We start from the raw sequence: 22018 nt of genomic DNA on the forward strand, positions 1-22018 counted from the left end.
TTAGGGCCAGAAGGGACGGTGATGTTCATCTAGCCTGACAGACTGTATTATGTGAAAGCCACTTGAAGGCAGACAGCGCCAGCAGCTCTTTAGAAGCAGCAGCAAGTGCTGGGGAGGAATTAAAAGGCTGTGATTCTCCCAGGGTGAGAGATGTGGGGATCCCAAAACAAGCCTCGGTGAGGAAGAACCAGGTACATCCACTCCACTGTGCACAGAATGAACAGACGGCTGCACAGGGAGGGGAGAATCATCATTTCCCTTCTGCATCACGCAGTTCCTTTGCTCAGCAGGCAGGAGGGAAAAAAGCAAACCCTTTCTCATGCTTTTATTTTGCTGAATGTAGACACTTCTCCCTATGCCCTGGTGCATCTGGTGAGCAACAAGCGGTTCATGGGGTTCCACACCTCAGATTCCCTCACCTGGGTACCGAATTTCCCAACCCAAAGGACACAGCTCCTCCCTAAGAACGAAGCAGGAGGGCAGCTCCACCCTATTTCTTTGCCTTCATCCCTCGGAGCTCCCATTTCAATGTCACTTTAACTTGAACGCGTGTGTACAGGGGAGAAAGGCTTGGTATTAAATTGCCAATCTGGTCACATGTTGCCTGGGATTTGGCCGTAGCTAAGCAGCACCACCCCCGCATTCACTTTTTTGGCTGGTGACTCCTCTGCTCCGCGTAAGGCAGAGCTGGTGAAGAATAGAGGGGGGGGGGGGGGGGGGGGGGAGGAAAAAAAAAACAGGAAAAAAAAAAAGACGAGTCATTGTGAATGTCAGGAGCTCCTCAGCTGCGGGTGTGACAGCGATCCTCCCCCTCCAAACTCACTCCGGGCGAGAGCCAAAGGGAGAGGGATTTCATTAGGATCTGGTGGCGGGCTATTTTCAGAGCTGACATCCTACCCACAGCTAAAAATAGCTGGTCCCCTCCACGCAAACCAGGGTTTCTGTTCGGTTAAACTTTAATAAACCTCAGCAAGGCTCAGACCTTGCTTTCTCCCCACACTTCGCTCCCTTGCATGCTCCACTCCCATTGCTTTGCCCCGTCTCCATCCTTCATTCCCCTCCTCCTGGGTGTCCTCTCTCATCTCCCACCCATTGAGAGCCCATCCAAGGTTCTTGCTGCATCGTCCCAAAAGCACCAGGGCCACCAAACCAATTGCAAAGCAGCAGGACCTTGCTTTGTTCAGTCACAGAGAGCCCAGGTCATGTCTAGGAGGAGCCTAGCCTAAAAACCGTGTCCAACCACCACTGCTGGTCCTCATTTCTCCATGGGCTGCTGGTAATTCCCTTCCTTCATTAGCACCGTCACCCCACAGGTATTTATAGCCATTTATAGCCATTTATAGCCTGCACTGACCCTGCTTTTTAACAAAAACACGAATTTAACTCCTCCTGATGCTCCTCTTGCCTCCAGCCCATCCTGGTGATCCGAAACAACCCAGTTTGGAATAACCAAGCTCTTCCCTTCTTAATGTACATCCCAGTCCCAAATATCCCTTCTTTCTCTGTTCCCAGCATAGTCAAGATGCTCTGGGCTCTGCTGCCTTTAAGACAAGAGCAAAGGTTTGTTAAAGGATGCTCCAAGCATTCCCAGTTCTTCCAAAAAGGGGAATAGATCCATCTCTGCATCCTTTGCACCACATCCAGTGCAAAGGCACAGGGATAGGACACAGGGGCAGTGTTGGAGGAGGGACAAGCTGGCATGCCATGAGAGCAGCAGGGACAGTGTCATCGGGACAGGGACGGTGTGCTTGCCTTCTGCCTCACGCTGGGTGCACGCCGGCCCTTTGGAGCCACTGGCCGCCAGCCAGCCAGCCATTTCCTGGTAATCTAATAGCCGCAGCAGATGAACTGAAAATGCATTTCCTGCCACCGTGCTGTAAAATTTTTTATTAATGTAAGGAGAGAAACGCAGCCTTGGTCCAGGGCTGCCAGGGTGGGGGGCATCTGCCTTGGTGGAGAAACTGGGGATAAGAGACATGGGGGTGGTAACAAGGGGATGCTGTGGGAAGGTGGTGGGCATCCCCTGAGGACACACACAGCGGGAAGCACCAGGCAGGGGTTGTGTTGAAATCCAGCCTTTGGTACAGATTCAGCTTCCCAGTCTTGCAGGAGCACCACGGTCCCTTCTCTGCCATTTCCAGCATTGCTGCTTGGGGAAGGATGGGGCCTGAGGATGGGGTGGCCTTGGGCTGCCTTCTGCCACATTGTCTCATTCATGGAAAGCACACATCTTGGTTTACCCTGGTGGACAGGGACACATCCCTGGAGCTCTGCAGTCAGAATATGTGCCAAGCCAGGCATCACTCACAGGGATACTGAGGCACAGGTAAGAGAAGTGCCTTTCCTAGAGGCTGAAGTGCCCCAGCAGCAACTTCAGGGCTAAAGAACACCACAAGTGGGTTTGATGGCATCTCCTGGAGCATCCCCACCTCAAACCCCCACCTCAGACACCCCAGCCCAAGTCCCCTTATCCCAGTTGAGGCCATTCCAGTGCCACCTTGGTGGACACAGCCTCAGGACTGTGGGGCTGGAGATGTTGGCGCAGCCCTTTTCCCACCCGGAACCTGCTTCCTGCGCCAAGGCAGAGCTAAATTGGAAAAACACACACAATGACCTCTTGTGGAATGTAGTATGAATATTTGATAGGTCTAATGTAATCATATCCAATCGATACAGGCAGGAATATCTTTCCTCCCTCCTGTGCTCTCACTCTGCCCTGTCCCTTCCTCTCTTTTCCTCTCTCTCCCTCGCTCTCTCTTTCATTAATGCATTCTCCACTTTACATTATTTATTAACTTCCTTCCTTTTTTTTTTTTTTTTTTTTTTTTAATTTAGAAAAAATAAATTAAATAACAGTGGTTATCTGGAGGCTCAGCCTCTTCTGCCTAAGCGCTTTTGGGCCAAGCAGTGAGGTCCTGTTCTTATGAGGCTCCCCAAAAGCCCCTGGGCATGTCCACCCATTGCACACAGTGGAGCAGAGGAGTGCACAGACCCATCTCTCCCATCTCCTCATGGAGAAGCATGGCAAATTCATGGAAATCAGGAAATTAGGTTACTTCATGGTTCCTGACTCAGTTTCCCTTTCCGGTAGGTATGGCTTATTCTTGGTCTACAGCCACCTGTGAAGGACCCTTCCTGCTCCAATGCTTTGGGACATGCAGAAGATGTCCAGGGTATGGCCAGAACTGGCTGCCATCCCCCAAGATCTCATGATCCTAAGTATCTTCATAGAATCATAGAATCATAGAATCACCAAGGTTGGAAAAGACCTAAAAGATCACCCAGTCCAACTGTTCACCTATTCCCAGTAGCTCCTACTAAACCATGTCCCTCAACACAACATCCAGTCTTTCCTTGAACACCCCCAGGGTCAGTGATTCCACCACCTCCCTGGGCATCCATTCCAGTGCCTGACCACCCTTTCTGAAAAGTAATACTTCCTCATGTCCAGCCTGAATCTCGCCTGCCGTAGCTTGAAAATACAGTGAAGCCTGTTAGAAAAGTACAGCCCAGCCATTTGTTTTGATTTGCTAGGAAGATTTGTTTCAGATTAAAATCTTGGTTGGAAAGGGGGTGGGAAGGGGTCTTCAGCCCGTCTCCACGCATGACGCTTACAAGGCTCTCAATCCTTGATCCCTTGGGGAGCAAACCAGGACTCAGAAGAAAAGGCTGGGACTTCATGGAGATGCTATCCTTGCAGATACTTGCACTACTCCCCTAATTAAGTTCCCAAAAACCAAGCAGAGCTTGTCACTTGTGGTGTTCCAGCACTTCTTGATCTCCACCCTAGTCCTACCAGGCGTCCCGCCACCATCCTGCTGGTCCAGCCTCGTGCTGCCTTCCCATGCTTCCCACCCACATCTCAGGTATGGGGACATGATGACAAGCACAGGCGGCATGGAGGAGACAAGGGAGTGAAGGCAGCTGGCAGCCCGCAGGCCAAGCTAATCAGAGAGAAACCGTGACGTAAGGGCAGGGGAAGCGGGGTCCCGGCCTTTCCCAGGCTCTGCCGTGCTCCACGCTCTGCTTCCCTGCCAGTTTATCAGCCACTGGAGCACGACCAAGGGAACATCGGCCAGGACAGAACAAATAAACATCCGAGTTTGGGCTTCCTTCCTTCCTCTGAATAACCAAGAAAAAAAAAAGGAGGCAGGGGATTAGATTAACTTTTAAAAGATTGAAACAAGTCAAATAAATAATTATTTATTTATGTCTCCATGGGAACATGAAGCATTCCTGGGGACTGGGCAGATCAGCTCTCTGCCCTGACTGCAGTTCCCAAGAGGATTCCCTTTGGCTGGTCCTTCAGTCACCTTGAAACCCACTGTCCAGCATCACTGCAAGAGACAGACATTTGGAGGTGACTTCATCCATGGAAAAGGAGAATTAGGAGGAGACAGAGGCTTAAATTAGCTTAAATTATTAGAAAATCCACACGGATTCTCATGTCTTCAACACACAGCCACCTTTCAGCCATTCACAACCAGTGTAGAGGTGCAGTTGATATGAGTTGTTCTGCTCTTAATGCTGCTTATTGCAACAGCCTTGCAGCACAGGGAGCTACAGTCCATAGATCCTTCTCACCTTGACCTTTCTAAAAGGTCCTCCTGGATCATACTGTGCTGTATATGGTTTTGTTAAGCTGGGCTGGGCTATATCACTCAGGCTGGCTCAGGTTGTATCACTTTTGATACACACTGTTTGATTGGGTTGTATTTGGTTGCACCATTCAACTTGTGTTGGGGTAGGTTGTGTCACTTGTGTTGGGTTAATGTGGCCATTTTGGCTGGGTTGAGTTGTGCTCCTGAGAGGTGTAGCAGAAATGCTAAGTCACAGCTAGAAACAGTGATTGAACACCTGGTGGGAAGGCAGGGCCAACCCAGGGGAGCTCAGGTGCATGCAATGTATGTGAGTGACCAGAAGGGGTGGAAAGCCAAGATCCGCTCCTTCCCAGACATCATTTAAGGGCTGGCAGTGGAAATAAGGTATTTTGCTGGAGATCACTCTATATCTGTGGCCTTCCAAGGGTAAGCAGATTTTTTCCTTGGTTTCTGTGTTCATAGCTGCTGCATTTGCCCAGGACTTTAATACTCATTTGTCATTGCTGTGCTTCCCATCACATTATGGCATTAAGGCGGTAATGGGTTTAGCTGGGCTGGATGTTCAGGTTGGATGGTTGCACATCAGAATGACACAATGCCTACACACACACTGGTACTTTTCACTATTTTTGTTCCAATAACCACTTCCAGGAATATCCCCAATTTACTCAGACTTTTTTGTTCTTGCAGCTTGTGTGGAAACTGCTGTGTTTCCTGTAAAACGTTAATTCCTTGTCCGGACCTGCGGAAATATCCTTCAATTTTTGTCAGTGCAAAGCTATGCCTAAAGATTAAACCTGCATGTGCTCTGCACGTCAAGGAAAACACCATTTGACATCAGCACCAGCAATGTGACCTCCAAGAAATCCCGCAAGCAGAGAAGGAATAGCGATGTCTCACACAAGTCAAAGAAGGGACTGGAGGATGCATCTGTAGGATGCATAGCAGTGACGTGCTGCTGACCTCGCAGCACTGGTGTGTTGAAGCTGGTGGCCAGGATTGGCAGAGCCTTTCCCACGTGGAGGGCTAATTCTGTACCCTCAGGACCGGACACGGCATCTCATCAGCAGCACCCGGCTGGAGAAGGGAAGAGCATTGTGTGGGCTGTTGCTTTTTTTAAAAACCACTTATGACCCTGGGAGGAGCATGTGAGCAAGAGGCATTGCTGCAAGGAGCGGTGGAAACTGGGGAAAATTCCCAGCTCCTGAACCTCCCAGGGAAATCCCTAGAAAGCTCCCTGGTGCCCCCTTTCTCAGCATACGAACTCCTGTGCAGTGGGAATCAGGTGGGACTATAAGCACTGGTGAGCTCCATGCCACCCTCGTTCTTTGAGGTGAAGAACAACCCCATGACCTTGCAGTGTTGCTGTCTACCCCATCAGCCAGTACAGGAAGGGTATGCCCCCAAATCCCTGATCTCTCCCCTTCTTCTGGGTACCCAGCAGCCCAGGAAGAGCCAGTGACAAATTCTCACGGAGGCTGAGATGCCTCTGCTGTGAGCTCAGTGACTGACTAATTCGTTTATCTCCTCTGGGAGCTGCACTGAGCTATTGGGAAGCAGCAGAGCCTCGCCAGCTACTCTGCCTGTTCCAGATGCTTTCCCTATTGCTTTCCTGAAGGGGAGAAAAAAACCCAAAAACTTCCAACCCACAAAAAAACCTTGGAGAACTGAGCTGTGGTGATATGCAATCACTCAGGCGTGGCACGGAAGAAAGAAGGCTCGGAATGCCTTAATTTTGGAAAGCCATGGGTGAAAATCCATGCAAGTGTGGATACGGCGCCAGGGGTCAGCGCTGCTCAGGCTGCGTCCCATGTTCGGACAGGGCTGTGCGGTACAGCGGGCTGCGCCACCGCTGCTGAAACCACGTGCTGTCCCGCGAAGTGACATCCCGGATAGAAACAAGCTCGGCAGCTCCGGTGCCACCACCCTGCCGCTGTGTGCCGCCTGCGGGCCCGCAGTGCAGAGAGGCTCCGTGAGGAGAGCAGCCGAAGCGCTCAGCATCGCAGCCCGCCCTCACGAGCTGCTGCGCGGCAGGACAGAAGGGTCCGGCGGCCGCTATCGGTGGGACGAGGCGGCCCTCCAGCGGCCGGACCGGCACCGCCGCCTGCCTCGCACTTCCCTAAGCGCCCCGCACGCGAGCCGTTGCTTCTCAGTGTGAACATGTGCAGGTGTTACCCCCAAAAGCTGGGCCTCTACCCCGCCCACAGCTCCGACCGCGAGCCCAACCCGCAGCCTCGGAACCCAGCGCCGTCGGACCGACTCAGAGCACTGCGCACGCGCGTTCAGCGGCCTGCGGTGACTGTCTATCCCGCAACGCTCATCTCTATGGTCCCTCTGCGGAGCGCTCTGTTGTTCTCTCCGCCCCCGCCAGGGGCGCTCTCCGCACTTCAGGCTCGCTCTATGGCGGGAGCCTTTCTATCACAGCCCTCTCCTCTCTGTGCCCGGAGGCTTTTTGCTCTCGGGTCTTCCTAGCTCTCTATGGTGCGCGGCGCTCTGCACCCCGGCCTCCCACCTATTTATCGCCTCGCTTTCTCCGGCTGTTGGCGTCGAACGCGGCGCTGCGCGTAGCAGCGGGGAGCAGCGCGGAGCCCCGCAGGCACAACGCGCAGCTCCGCCCGGCCGCGTCCCCAGGTACCGCTGAGGCACGCGGAGCGATTCGGTAACAGGGTTCCGCTCTCTGCGGCCGTCCCCGCGCCGTTCTGCGAGGGGCTTTGCTGCGGGGCTGGGCTGGGGTTGGTGCTCTTCTCCTGCCTCGGTGATCGGTGGCCGCGTGGGGTTTGGGTTCGTCTTCCAAAGAAGGTAGAAATGAGAGATGTGGCAGCTGCAGGCCGCCGTCCTCCTCCTGGAAGCGCTTTGCTGAGAGCGGCGTGCAGGCTGTGGGTTGGTGTGGATCCTTTCTATTTTTTTTCTTTTTCCCCCTTAGATACGTATTTATATGAGAATGTTTGGCTACTGCTTGTTTTCAGCTCGGTGTATCTGTTTGCACAACGCGGAGTTGCAGCTCTTTATCTAAGAGCTTTGAAAAGCGCAGCTCGTTACTGCAGATGCTGATTGCAGCGGTGAAACCACGGCAGGTCGGGCTGTCCCTGTGGTCAGAGACCTGCTGGACAGACGAGGCCCGCTCTTCCTTCCTCCTGCTCTCACTTCTCTCATCTTTACTCTCCCCAGAGCCCTGTGCTGTACTTCTGATCACAGTACGTTTGAGTTTTCTGCCTTGCCTGCAGCTCTGCTCAGCTCTGCCGTGGGTTCTGTGCGTGCTCCTGTCTCTCATTCACCAGCTGGTGGATTCTTGGACAAGTTGAGACAAATATTTTTGGGTATAATGTCTGCATGGGGTCTCGTCTCCCTTTGGCAGAGGGGCAGGGTTGGAAATTGAAGCTCTCTCCTATCTCAAAGTCAGCTTGCCTTCACGTGAAGGGTAGTTTAGTGTCCTCTCCTTCCTCCTGCCTGTTCTTTGTGAATTTGAAGGGAAATCTGGTCTTGGGACCTTGCAGCTGCTAAATTCACAGGTACTCAGGTAAGGTATGTGTGACATAGGCAACATAAAGATCAGAAGTGCAGCAGGACTGGAGGAGAGAATTATCTGTTCATGTAACTAATTCCAGCCAGGAGAGTGTTGTTAGCTTTTGTTGAACAAGCTCAAAGGCAATGTATAAATGCTCCCTAATTCTACAAATTTTTTAATGTGCTCTTAGTTCTAATGTCTTTTGGAAAGGTTTAATTTATGGCTTCTCTCAGCTGTTTCTGGTGTCTGCTTCCATGAAGAACAGCAGAGAAGCAAGAGGTCTCTGTGATTAGATTAAATATCTGGGTCACTTACCATTACCTGTGTTTATTCTCTGGTAAGCTTTGATACTGGAAGAAGACAGAGATAAAAAAGAACATGTGCAGAAAGAGATAACTATGGCTGGAGCTGCCCCAGGCAGAGGCCTCTTTCTAAATGGATTTATGGATGAACTTTTCCTATCAGTTTTGTGTCCTGTTCGAGGAGATATCAGCTGTGTGCAAACAAGGTTGTTTTTTTTTTTTAATCCTCTCTCAACTGGTGGATATTCTTGAGATTCAAAAGCCTAAATGGAGTGAGTCATCCTTCTTTCACAAAGCAGTCTTCAAGTAATATGAGTGTTGACACTTGGTTTGGTGAGTTAACTCAGTTCTTTAAACTTTGTAAACCCGACGATCTTTATTGGTTACTCCTGGTTCTCTGTAGGTCCTCTTGCAGATTTCCTTCACTTAGTCATTATGTATCAAATTTGGCTAATTCCTTTTCCTATATTCAGTTTGTAAAGCATTCTCCCAAAACTTAACATTGGCACAATTAGATGCCAAATTATTTCTGCAAAACCTGACTTTCTGGTGTACAGTTTGTCTGCAGTGAAGATGCTGGAGATTCTCAGGATGCTGCAGCTCAGTCAGCATCTAGAAGGAGATCCAGGAGCTTTGCAGGGCACAGGATCAGCTAGCAGAGATCTCGCTGTCTGCAGGTGTCAGGCAGAAAGCAAGGAGCAGCCAGCACTCCTCTGCCTGGCATGCAGAGCAAAACAGAGCTTCTAACCTGAATCCAGGTGATTTGCAAGACAGCCAGATTCCATGCAGCCTGCTGAGGATGGCATATTGCATTTTAGCAGCCACAGAAATCAGAACCGTTTTTCTGCAGCTCTGAAACTGTCAGTGAGTGGTACGCAGGCTGAAGCCAAGCACCTTTCACAGCTCAGTGACCTGCATCTTTATCTTTATAAAACAGTTCATTATCTTATATCATTATAAAACAGTTTCTGCTTTTTTTTCCTCTGGAATTGACAGTCTACTTTTTTCATACTCAGCAAATTTTCTGGGAATATCCCCCTCTGTGCTGTTTTTACTGTTCTTATTAACTTTCACCATTTCTGCACTAAGTCACCTATGAAGTGGAGGAGCAGGTTAGACAGCCAAGGCACCAACGTCTGTACGCTTCAGATAAGAAAATGAAGGCAAATCAGAAAAGCAGGATAAGAAATTCTTTCTGTGCCTGTGTCTTGTTCAGTGATACTGCATTTCAACGTGCTTCAGATCAAAGCATTGTTAAAATTCTGCTGGATTTAGGCCTGACCTCCAGAACTTGATGAGCACGACAGAGCGCTTAGTGTGGCTTTGGCTTCATGTCTTTAAACTTGCAGGATTTTGCTTTTGTTCGTCGTCCTGAAGTGTTGTTATGAACCAACCTCTGGAATTCACTTTCTCATCTCTGGTCAAAAGTTAACCATGGCCGGTTACTCTTCCATGCTTGCTGTGTCCTTTGGCAGTAGAAGCTCTTCCTCCTTATTGTTCTGCATACTTTTTCTAGAACTGACCTGATTACTTGATTCCTCTATTACTTGCTTTCCTAACCAAGGTCACTTTTCTCCGTTTCCCTGAGGATTACAGCTCTGTCCAGCAAGGGGGAATTCAGCCTGGGGAAGACCGGAGAAAGGACAAGTCTTGCTGCAGATGAGGTTTTACCAGTGTTTTGTCAAGGGCTTCAAACACCCAGCTGTCTCTTCTGGAAGTGCTTTGCCTGGTCAATCTCAGGATTTATCTGTTTCTCCTCAGGGCAATTTTCTGCTGGAGTTAATGTGGATCACAAAATAAGATGTCCTTGTTTCTCCTCCTATTTCCAACTGATGTTCTGTGATTGGATTAGCTTATTTGTTTTAGAAATTCATCACCTGCTCTAATGCTGAATTCCCTGCTGTTTCCATTGCACTCAGTTTTAGGGGTTTTTAGGAGTTTTCACTTGCTGTCTTCATCGTCTTTGGTAGCAGTGGTGTCTACGAAAGTGTTCACTGTAGCTGACCTACGCAAGGGTACAGCACCTGTTGCATGGAGTTGGCTGCATGCTCTACATGTTTTTACCCAGAACAGCAGTACAGCTGACTCACTTTGTTCTCCTCCTTCTCCTGGCTGTTCAGGATGTGGTGCCGGAGGCTGGCGTGCCTGCTCAGCGTGCCTTGCCAACACACCAGACGTCACTGGCTGGGGCTGTCCTGCGGCAGGAGGACCTTCACTGCTGCTGTGGCTCGCTGGCATCACACAGCCCCAGAGTCCCTCAGCTGTGCCTGGCAGTTACACGGTGATCATTTAGGTAGGTGTGTGCTTTTAAGCCTGTTTTTGGGTCTCTGGGGGAAGAGGAGCAAGATTTTTCCTGAGTTTGTTTCTCCAGTAGTGATTCCCTTCTGAAACAACCCTTGTTTTTTAAAGAGATGTGTGCTGGAATTGGTGTTTTGTGTTCCCTTTGGGAATTACCAAAGGCAGGATGCAGCAGGTTTGTCTGCTGGCAGTAAGTCTTTTATAATAAGTGAGGCAGTGCTAACTTGAAAAGTAAGTGATTCCTGAACCTTGCAGCTGAACCTTGCCCTGTCTGCCAGTTGTTCATTATGTCTTGCAGATGGGATGGCTGGTTCAGCGTATGTCCCAGCTCTCTGCCTTGTCCTCACTTGCAGGTTTTCCTTAAAACACGAATCTTTGAAACAGAGTAGGTGAGAGCAGGCTTGTAGGCAACCTGTTTGTGTGTCTGGGTGGCATGAGCAGACCTTTTTGGTGCAAGTTGCTTCTCCCTGTGAGAATGCTGAAGGGAAAAGCAAAGAATGAGTGCCTGTGTGTGAAGTAAAAGTTATAAATGCAGTCTGAGGTCAATTTGTCCTTTGTTTTTTGGGGGGTGGGTGTTTTTTTTTTTTTTTGGACTCCGCTTAATAACTGAGACACATTTCCCCATGGTCTTTGTCACCTGCAGCTGCCCAGCCTCTGCCTTGTGATGTCTGCTGAGGCTGGTTAGAAGGCGTTGCTACTCCTAGAGTCTCTTGTAATCCTGTCTCAAAAGGGAATTGCTTAATATTTTATTCAACATAGTGGTCCTCTAAGAAAGAATATTGTTTTACCGCATAGATATTGGATTTCAAAGATGGGCAGGAAGGGCTCTCCTACTACCTGTGCCAGCTCTGATTTCCCTCTAAAGGACTTTCGGTGTTCCTAAGCTTTCTCTGGAGGGAGCAAGAAGGCGAGGACTTGAATGCTAAGTGGGAATTAGAGGTCGTGATGTTGTTTGTAATGTGTGTGTAGTTTAGAATATTTGGCTGGTTCTTACCTGTGCTTGTGCAATGAGATCTGCAGCTACATGGGCACGGGGAACCTTGTTATGTACTTACGTACAGCAGCTGCTGCGTAGCTCTGAATTTACCATCCATCGAAGAGAGAAGGTAGGCGTAGGCATGTTTGTTAACCACGCTGCTTCCTGTTGCAGGATGAGACTGTGGACGTAGTAAGACAGGAGACCATGGCAAAGTCACTGCCAGTGATGCTCTTTGCTTGAGATCTTTTGCCTGGTCATCACGCGATAAGCTAACTTGCACAAACAGCTGCTAAGTCGAACAGGCTCTGCATCTCCTATAAGTGGGTCATAACCTGTAGGCTCTTTGTGGCTTTTTTTTTTTCCATACTGTTCACACCAATGCATCTTCTGTGCCCGTGACTTTTGGCAGAGCTCAGGTATGCAAACACCTTGATGCGCTTTGATTTCGTCTGGCTGCGGGACCACTGCCGCTCAGCTTCCTGCTACAACGCCAAGACAAACCAGCGCAGCTTGGACACGGCCAGTGTGGACCTCAGCATCAAGCCCAAGGCTGTCCGAGTGGATGAGACCACGCTTTTCCTCACGTGTGAGTTCCAAAGCACCTGCCCCCTGTCTGTCAATGAGCAGCCCTGGTTGGAGTGGGGCTGGTTGATAGATCCCACTCCTAAGGCTATCTTCTCCCAGGAAACCTTATCTCTAAATCAGGAGCTGTTTTGGGAGGAGGCGTAGCTGTAAGCAGGTTTTAAACACTGCTGTTCTGAGTAGAGCTGCTTCTGTAAACATGCCTCAGTCTTATTTATGTCTGTTTCTTCCCCTCCTTACATTCTCTCTCTCCTCTTGGTTAGAGATGTGTGCATCTCCAGCATCTGTGTAGTTTACTGCAGGAATGTGGCAGGAATGCAAATAGTGAACATATCAAGAACTGGTTCACTTTTTCTTTACTCTGCTTTATTTGAACTGATGTTCCTTATCAGAACTCATACCTTATGTCCATTCTCTCTGCTGCTTTCTTCCTTTTGCTGCAATTTGCTTTCATCTATGGTACCTTCATTTATGATCTAGTCATCAGTGCTTGACTTTGCCATGGACTTTTCCTGTCACTTGAGAGCAAAACTACTGAAATAGAAGCTCTTGGCTCTGAATTCGGAGTTGTTGACAATACTTTTAGTACTTGTGGCCTAAATCGAATACATTCTTTTCTCTTGATACCAGCCAAAATATGATGTTGTTAGGCAAAATAAAAAGAGGAAGGACTGTCCTAGGTTGATGTTGCACTGGCTGTGATTGCAGGCTGTTCATTGCAATGACTGCCTCTCCTCACGTGTCACAGGGCCGGATGGACATGTTACACGGTATGGGCTGCAGTGGCTGGTGAAGAACAGCTACGAGGGGCAGAAGCAGCAGGTCATGCACCCACGGATCCTCTGGAATGCAGAAATCTACCGCCAAGCCCAGGTCCCCTCTGTTGACTGCCGGAGTTTCCTGGAGACGGACGAGGGGCTGAAGGAGTTCCTGCAAAACTTCCTTCTGTATGGGATTGCTTTTGTTGAGAATGTCACTCCCACCAAAGAGGACACACAAATCTTAGCAGAAAGGATCAGTTTAATCAGGTAACCAGTAGTTCCCCAGGAAGGCTGCGGACAGCTTTGTAGAACTGGGAATGATAAGCTGTTATTTCCTTTTTGTATGGAAAGGTGCTGCCCTTGTATTGTGCACTGTTGCATGTTCTGCACACAGAGGATCTGGGTCTTCTGCAGTCTCTGGCCACATGGACAGAGATGGAGTATTGCACAGTGGGATCTGGCTCCTTTTTTGGGGGGCAGCCAGAGTTACTAGGTTAGAGCTGCCTCAGGAGCATACAGTGACTTTTGTGATAGTGGGACTCTGCACAGAGAAGAGTAACTGAAGGAAGTAGCCCGTCTGGGAAGACTTGAGCTTTGCAAAGAGGGAGATTTCCTGTTGTGACTTGAAAGGTTAAGAGGGCAGCCCTGGCCCTGGGAGCCAAGGGAGATCAAAAACAATTTGTAACTCTTGCTAAAGAAAAATACTGGGAAACATTTCTTCTGTGTTTGTTTAAAACACACCAGTAACATGGCAAGCCTGGGTTTGAGTTTCAAGTTTTATCCAAGCTGCAGAAACATCTTAGCTTGCCTTTGGCCATTAGAAGAGGAAGGATTCCTATTTCTGTTGATGAATAGCCACTGCAAATAGAAATTAAGGGCTCTGAGAAATATCCATCCCACATTTTCCTCCAGATCTGTACCCTCATCCTGTAGCCCTTGAGTATTGTTTGTCTCTTTGAGCCCTTTCCTTCTCCTTACTCTGCCATGCACATTACAGGGAGAGGTCGGTGGAAACTCCAGGCTTTTTTAAGAAAGAAAGGAATTGTACCCACAGTGGGTACAAACAAATGCTAGCTGCACTCTGGTAATTTCTGATGTTGCTCAGTCTTTCCATGATTTGGTTGGGATTCATCTTTGGAGTAAAAGGAAGATCTGTATTTGCGGAGGAGAAGTAAGACTTGCTCTCTATGTGAGATGGGTGAGATGATTGCAAGAGTGGATCTGTTGTACAACAATACTGATCCCTGCAGCACTCGGGTATGATAACTGCCCACCTCTTTTGCAGGGAGACCATCTATGGCAGAATGTGGTACTTCACCTCTGATTTCTCCCGGGGCGACACTGCCTACACAAAACTGGCTCTGGATCGGCACACTGACACAACCTACTTCCAGGAGCCCTGCGGGTACGTGCTGTTGCTGGTTCACAGACACTCGGCACAGAAGGCAGGAGTGATTCACAGTGATGCAGTTTAGACTTGATTGTTTCCAGTGCTGTTGATGTGATGCAGTGTTGCTAGTCACACAGTAATCCGGCTTGGTTCCTTTGAAGTGAGGTAGTCTGTAGATGCCCAATATTTGAAACTCCCAGGTCTTCCAGAATGCAGGCAATGAAGGAGGTTTTTAAGCTTCACCTTAATCGTGCTGACCTGGGCAAGTCCTCCTTGTCCACATCAGTGCTGTGTTTCACTGGCAGAGTGCTCCTAGTGGTAGCCTCTGGGGAAGGAGGGAGCAGCCTGTCTTGGCACGACCTGCACTATCTGCTTCTGTCCTCCCCGGCTGAGGAGCGGCACCAGAGCTTTGTGCTGCCCTCCTATCTGCCCTCTGCAGATGCTCTGCTTCAGACTGGTTGGGATTTGTATTTTGGCAGTAATTCAGCCCTGTAGGAAGGGCTAATCTAGCCCTTCAAAGTTTACACTTGTCTGTGCTTTAAACATTTAAAAAAAAAGTTCGTAGCTGTAACATTTCCCAAATGCAAATCTGCAGACTGCTTTTCCAGTGTAGCCTATGGGCCACAAGTTCTGTACCCAGTTGGAGAAAGAGAGGCAGCAGCCCGGATCCTGGTTCACACTGAAGCACAGAAGGCTTAATTTCATCCGTAATTATTACTAATTTTTTTGTTTGTTTGCTTTCATATCAGTCAAGATGGAAGTCATGAAAAGGCCCTGAGATTGAAACTAATGGAAGCATGGTGATTTTGTAGGACTACAGAGGCCAGAAGTCATCTTATCCAAGCCTCCTGTCTTATAGTAGGATTAGCTCTTCCTAATGAGGCTGTTCCTAATGAGTTCCTGAGCATTGTAATGGGAACGTTTTGTTAGGCAGACCTGGTAGAACAGATGAGGACCAAGTCATGGAGGTGTTCTGGCAGAACATGGATTTCAGAGCAGTTCACTTAAAGCAGGAAAAGTGCTACCTTAGTGCTACCAAGGAGGCACCTGCTTGCCTGTGCCCAACCTAACACAGAGTTTGGGTGGCAGCTTTTGTTCTGAAGCAGCTAGGTGTCAGGAGCAAAGTAAGCAGTTTCTAGTGTGCTCTGTGTAGCTAGTAGCATGTCTGTATGAAACTTAAATCCTGCCAAGTGCTTCAGGTTGGCTTACTTGTTTCCAGTGAACAGCTGATTGTAGAAACCAGGTGCTTTTGTGGCTTGTGCAGTTACCTGCTTGCTTGACTTGCTCAAGAGCTCACAGAATCTCCACAGCAATCAAATAAAAATTAATTAGTAATCAGAGCTTCAGCCTACAGTTGTACTTTAATTGAACTGCTTATTGTGAGAACTGCAGAGCTCATTAGCTATTTCTATACCTTTCTTTTGGATAGGTATATTCTAGTCTGCAGCAAAATGAAATGTATCAAGCCATGGCAGTGTAGACTAGGCTAGTGAGCTAACTATTAATGTTTGCAGACTGTGGCTGTACGGGTAGAACATGAATTTCTGGCTTTCCTGAGCACATATCTCTGCCAGAAATCCTTTCTCAGACTGTTGGAGGCTTATTCTGAAATGTTTTAAACACTTTAAACTGTCTTTGACCTGCTCCTAAAGGAAGTGAGGTGTTTTTCAAGAAAGACGTGTTTATTTGAATGACTGCTTTCCCCACTGCATTGGGTAAAATCAACCAGATCTAACAAGTCTCAGGTTAAATTACTACAAAGAGTAGAGGAGAGAAGATCCCCAAGACACGGGAGAGTGTGCAGTGTTATCTCACCAGGCAGGGAAGAACTTACTGCCCTGAGCTGCAGGAGGAGACTATTGCCTTGAAAGCACAGAGCCACGAGGGGTTGGGCAACCTGTGCTCCTGCACTTGTGGACTGACTTGCTGTAATTATTCTGATCCTTCTGTGGATATAAAGGACAATTAGAGTCCATGTGAAAAGGTACTGCTGAGGATGTCGTTAGGAGCATCTGCCAGATCACTTGCTGTGGGGTTAAGAGGCCTCAAAGGAAGATGAGGAGATAAAGGCTGCCCTGAAAGGTTACCTTCAACTTTCTGATAAGTGAAGTTGATACACTGTGAAAACTGACAGCATGTGACTGGAGGCAGCTGCTAGCTGTCTGTTCCTAGTAATATAAGGTCTGACGTGCTTGGATGAAGGGGAAGAAAGAACTTCAGAAATTTCAGAAAAGAGCAGAAGCTGTTCAGCTGAATTGGACAGCTTCCTGCTAGGGAGGGGTATCCTTATATGGAAGCTTCTATGGGCTGTCTTCATTCCCTGTCAGGTCTTAGTGAAATAAATTGTTGTGAGACTCTTGTCACAACAAGTACCACTAGAGAGAGGTGTTGCATCTATCTGCGTTTGTCTGGGTCCACAGGGAGTGCATTTTCTTGACAGGACAGGCAGCTGAAGTCTTTCCCCTTGTGCTCTCACCCGTGCAGCATCCAAGTGTTTCACTGCCTCAAGCATGAGGGGACAGGAGGGCGTACACTGCTGGTGGATGGCTTCTATGCAGCGGAGCAGGTTCTCCGGCAAGCACCTGATCAGTTTGAGCTGCTAAGTAAGGTGCCACTGAAGCATGAGTACATTGAGAATGTGGGAGATTGTCACAACCACATGATCGGAGTTGGGCCGGTCCTCAACGTCTATCCCTGGAACAATGAGCTTTACCTGATCAGGTAACATCAGAATGAAGACGGGAGGAGATGGGGTTGGGCAGACTGTAGTGATTTTCCAGAAGACAGCTTCGATGGAAAACCATTACATGTTTCGGGGAGGGTGGGCTGGGGACCACAAAAACACCATGCATTTCCTTTTGGGCTTTGCAGTGCAATGTTTTCAAGAATGTGTAAAAACCACTGCTGCTCTTTTGAGGTTCCAGCTTGGCTTAGCACTAACTGACTGCAATTTTATTCAGAAAAACCCTTAGTCCTGTCTGTAGCTGGTGCACCTGTTGCAGCCTGCCTCCGTTTAAATCCTGGCCTTTCCTTAATAGTGTGAAGCTACTGGCTGACCAGACAGCTAACTTCTAGATTGTGTGGGCTTTGTTTCTTGGAAGGAAAGAAGTTTTTAATATCTCGGTGCTGGTGGGCTTCGCTTTCATTCTCACCTTTTTCTCTGCTGCTGAGAAAGTGCAGGGCATCCTTCTGTGAAAAGCAGCAAAAACTGTGTTAGACTTAACAGCAAACTCCTCCTTGCTCCAAATGTTTGCTGCATAACCTCTGTCCTCATCACTGTTGCCTCCTTCAATACTGACTAATCTTATGGCTCCTGAGATTCCCTCTAGAAACATGTGGCTGCACTGTGCACATGGGACCACAGAAGTGATCTTTTCTTTCTTTCTAGATACAATAACTATGACCGTGCAGTCATCAACACTGTGCCTTATGATGTTGTGAATCGTTGGTACACTGCTCACCGCACACTCACCACTGAGCTCAGGAGACCGGAGAATGAACTGTGGGTCAAACTGAAGCCAGGCAAGGTAGGACTTTGCAGTTGGAGGCTTGTTTGTTTGGTATGGGCAGGGAAGCAGGATGCTTCTATGGATGTGCAAGCTTGTTGCCACTGAAGCTAATGTTTCACTCCTTGTACTGCAGCTCTTCACAGCTGTTTTTGTGTGCTTTGTATTCTAGTACTGGCCTCTCCAGTCTGTATGTGTACTTACTGTTGTGAAAGAATATTAGCTTCCAGGCAAGATAGAAGTAATTAATTCAAAAGATCTTTCCAGTCACTCTGAATGAGGACCTCGAGAGGCAGGAAGGCTGGGAGCAGTTTGTCCTCAGCCTCTGACTTCTTCCAGAAGCAGAATATCTTTTAATGGAAGCATAAAGAGCACAAGTGGGGCGCCAAATTTACTTCTGTTTTGAGGTTATATTTGAATCGTAGCATTGCTGGTGAATCACAGGAGGCCTGGGAATCTCCTCACTGTCCCAGAAATGCCTTAGCACATCTTGGTGTGAAGAGAATAAAAGCTCTGCCCTGAGTTGGAAAGGCTGATGCTGGGTGCAGTTTTAGAAAAGCTAGAGCTGCAGTTGTATGCTTAGAGGTGTTACAGGATATGTTTTCATCTACCAGCTGTGCCTGCTTGAAGAAGTGTTATTACTGCAGGGTCTATATTCAGCTTGGGCCCCAAAAGTGCAAGTGAAGCAGAAGTATTCATGTCAGAAAGCCCCAGCACATCTCTGTTCTCAAGGATGTCTGTGGAAATGACCTTAGAGGCTGATGGTGGCCATTTTGTCTTGTTGGTGAACTATGACCCAACATTTTTGGCAAAAAAAAAAAATAAATAAAAATAAATTGGAAGTACATTGCTAGGTGTTGTTTTACACTATGGTTAGCAGCAGAGCTGCTGGCATCAGGTGCAACATACATAGTAGATCACATCAAAAATCGACCTGTAGTCTCATGTGCTGTGTCTGACAGCGTTGAACTATCAGAGGATGGTGGTGTATCCCTACCTACTGTTCCAGAGAGGGATCTCCAACCTGTCACGTCAGGGGCTCCTGGCTCGGTGCGGCGCTCACCCTGCTCTGCTGGCCTTTCTTCTTCCCCTGCAGGCGCTGTTCATCGATAACTGGCGTGTGCTGCATGGGCGGGAAGCCTTCACGGGGTACCGCCAGCTGTGCGGCTGCTACCTGACGAGGGATGATGTGCTCAACACCGCTCGCCTGCTGGGGCTGCAAGCTTAGCCTGGTCATCTGCTGTGCAGAGGCAGACAGAGCTCTGTGCTGGTGCGTCACCACAACCACGTTGCACATACCTCAGACACCTCCGCCCTCTCTGAGCAGTTCTCTCTCTGCCCGTGTGGGAGAGGGAGCAGGTGGAAGCCAAAGGTTATGGGAGCTTTATGGGACTGTATTCTGCCTTCCTCTGAGCTTGGTCAGCTCTCGCTGTCTGTGCACTCAGCCTGGCCTTCTCAGCCGGCCGCTTTGTCTCGGCTCTGGTGAACTGGGGCTAATCACACTATGAGAAGTGCTCCTCCAATCAAGTGCCTTCAGAATCTGAAATCTGTTTCTCCCTGTTGTTTGGTCTTTTATGTCAGTTACCACGTTTGTTTATTTGGCATAACAGCAGAATGGATATATCTGGGATCTTGTTTTACCTCAGGCCAGATGCCTTCTTGAGAAAAAGGAAGTCACTGTTGAAAGTGCCACTACTTAAACTGAGGGCTGTTGGCATGTATCTGTGACTTCTTTCCTCTTAAACAAGCTGTGTACCCCTATCTGACGGGCTCTGCTACAAGCAGTGCTGCTTGAGAGTTGGCCTGGAAAGCCAAGCTCATATAGCTAAGGTACCTCTAAAGGTTTAGGTAGACAGAAAAGGGAAAGTAGTGAGATCTGCACATTGGAAAGGAGAGGTGGCTTTGGATGAGGAGTTTCCCACTCTGCCTGCTCTTCTGGCTTTCTTGAAGAAGGAATTTTTGTTAGAGCATCTTTACACTGGCTGCTGGATGAGGCTGACTATTTTTTCCACCAGATTTTCCTGCATATGAAGGTAATGAACACAGAGATAGCTTTCAACTCCTGGTAGCAGGAAGGTAAATTTGTAGAGTGGCACTGAACAACCACAGTGGAAATCTCTTTTTAGGTTATATTTTTAATTCTTCCGTATTTTTGGGGGAGGTATTTGCTCTGGTCTGACTGGACCCTAAAACATGGTCCTGTTCACTTCTGGCTTTCATGTATGAGGAAGATGCTGTTATGCCTAAAGTATAAATGGGGTGCAGATGCCAAACCCGCTGCCTTCGTTTAATCTAAATATTGAATGTATACATCTTGGTGTTAGGAAGCACTCTTAAAAGCTTCTGTTCCTCTGGACTTATGCTGTCATTTGCAGTGAGACACTACTCCATCAGGAGTTGAAAGGGTTTCAGAGTGAAGGCTGATGTGAAGCTGTGTATTGGAGGATACATAAAGAAGTGAAACATGAGCAATGGCAGCAGGCTTGAAGGTGAGCTGGCTTCTGTCAAGTGTGTCTTCCAAGGCTTGTGAGCAGCCTCAGACATGGGCAGGCACTTGAGGTTTCCTATAGGCTAAGCCAGTGGGTTCCTCAAGCAGCCTGCATCATGCATTGCTTCTGTTATTTCTTTTCCAAATATTTGGGTTAAAGGTTCTCCAGCATAACTAAGTGTGAAGCTTTGCAGATCTTCATTAACCACACGGAAGTAGCAAGCCCCTGTGGTTACACCTGCTTCTCACACAACCCATCTCACGTGCTCTGGGGTTGCTCCACTTTGTACTTCTGGGTGAAGCTACGACCTGGAACATGTTGGGGAGAGGTCATGACAAAATCATCTCTGTGTTAATTGACCCTGGGAGGGGGACAGAGGAACCTGATCAGTGTTTCAGAACATGTTAGAGATTTCTGAGCTCTTCTTGTCTCCTTGTGTTCCCAGGATCAGAGTAAAAGCACTTGGGTTAATGTGGGACTCATCGCTTAGTTGATGAAATGAGCTTTACTTCCCAGTTTTATCAGCTGCAAGCCAAAAATCTGCCAGTACTCTGAGCTGGAGAGTGCAGGTCTATGGCTAGCACAAGGGAGAACTGACTCAAAATATATTGACAATTGTAGTGATACAGGTGCCTTTCTGATGAAGAATGTGGTGATCGTAGCTCTGTCTCCCACTGAGCAGTGTGGAGCTGCCAAGAGCTGTGGTCTTCAGCCACCAGCCTCCTTTTTGAGCCATCTCCAAGCCAGCACACTCCTTGAGGTGATCATGTACTGTGTTTTGGGGGGACATTTTTCACCATGAATGTAGCAGAAACACATTTCTTCATAGGTGTTGTTCAATTCAGTTTAGCCATTTCATAAGAAAATGGGGAGGGAGCTTTGTTTAATCTCGTGCTCCACCTCTTCCTCGCTTCCTGAGTGGACTGTTATTCCTAAGCATCTTGTGATCATCAAGGCTTTATTTGTAGAAACAGGGCTTCTTGGCAACTGCAGTCTGTCTGATATGGACATCTGTTGCGTCGTGTTATGGAACAGGTGGTTTGCTCTAATGGTATCAGATCAATTTTTGTAATTAAGCTTTACCAGTTCTTTCAGGCAATAAATGATGAACTGCTTCTTTCTCCCTCCCACCACACAAGGGCTCCACTGTATGTGTTTTTGAAACATTTCCCAAAAGTAAAAAATGAAGTGATGACGTACTAAATGAATTATAAAGTGGTCAGGTTACAAGACGTCCATGCCTAGCAATCATGAACTGGATAAGTGCATTACCCATCAAAGTTGGAATAAATCTGAGAAGGGTAAATCAACGCATTGCCTTTGGCTTTTTGTCATTCATCCTTTGCATTGGCCACACGGTGGCAGAAGATGCATGGAACAGCATGAAAAGTCAGTGTTAAAAACTCAGTATCAAGTCCCAGTATCCACCTGTGGCTGTAGGGCTGGTGCTCATTCTTTCTCTTCTGTTGTGCTACACCCATTTCTCTTGAAAAGCTCAGGGACTGCTGGTCAAACAGCTGCAAGACAGTGGATATTTTTAAAGAGCAGCAGGACATGATGTACATTGTACTAAAGGTGATGGTGAAGGGAGCAGAGATGTTGTGA

The 22018-nt window shown here is 48.1% G+C and overlaps 1 protein-coding gene across 3 annotated transcripts; it reads left to right on the forward strand.

Annotated features, from left to right (window-relative positions):
• The first annotated feature begins 6519 nt into the window (after positions 1 to 6519).
• Positions 6520 to 21723, forward strand: TMLHE (trimethyllysine hydroxylase, epsilon). Of its 3 annotated transcripts, none has more exons than XR_008204162.1 (9): positions 6520 to 7232; positions 10529 to 10701; positions 12095 to 12271; positions 13016 to 13295; positions 14314 to 14433; positions 16903 to 17139; positions 17807 to 17945; positions 19021 to 20337; positions 20369 to 21723. XR_008204162.1 is itself a non-coding variant. In XM_052673159.1 (8 exons), exons 1-8 carry the CDS (start codon positions 10068 to 10070, stop codon positions 19150 to 19152), a joined length of 1263 nt encoding a protein of 420 aa, XP_052529119.1. In that variant the 5' UTR covers positions 8766 to 10067; the 3' UTR covers positions 19153 to 21723. The 3 variants fall into 3 exon arrangements, 1 of the variants encoding a protein (XP_052529119.1); XR_008204161.1 differs by lacking the exon at positions 6520 to 7232 and adding an exon at positions 8766 to 10072; XM_052673159.1 differs by lacking the exon at positions 6520 to 7232 and adding an exon at positions 8766 to 10072 and having other exon boundaries at positions 19021 to 21723.
• The last annotated feature ends 295 nt before the right edge of the window (positions 21724 to 22018 follow it).

This window comes from Tympanuchus pallidicinctus, unplaced genomic scaffold (genome assembly GCF_026119805.1).
Source record: "Tympanuchus pallidicinctus isolate F22 unplaced genomic scaffold, pur_lepc_1.0 scaffold13, whole genome shotgun sequence".
Classification (NCBI taxonomy): domain Eukaryota; kingdom Metazoa; phylum Chordata; class Aves; order Galliformes; family Phasianidae; genus Tympanuchus; species Tympanuchus pallidicinctus.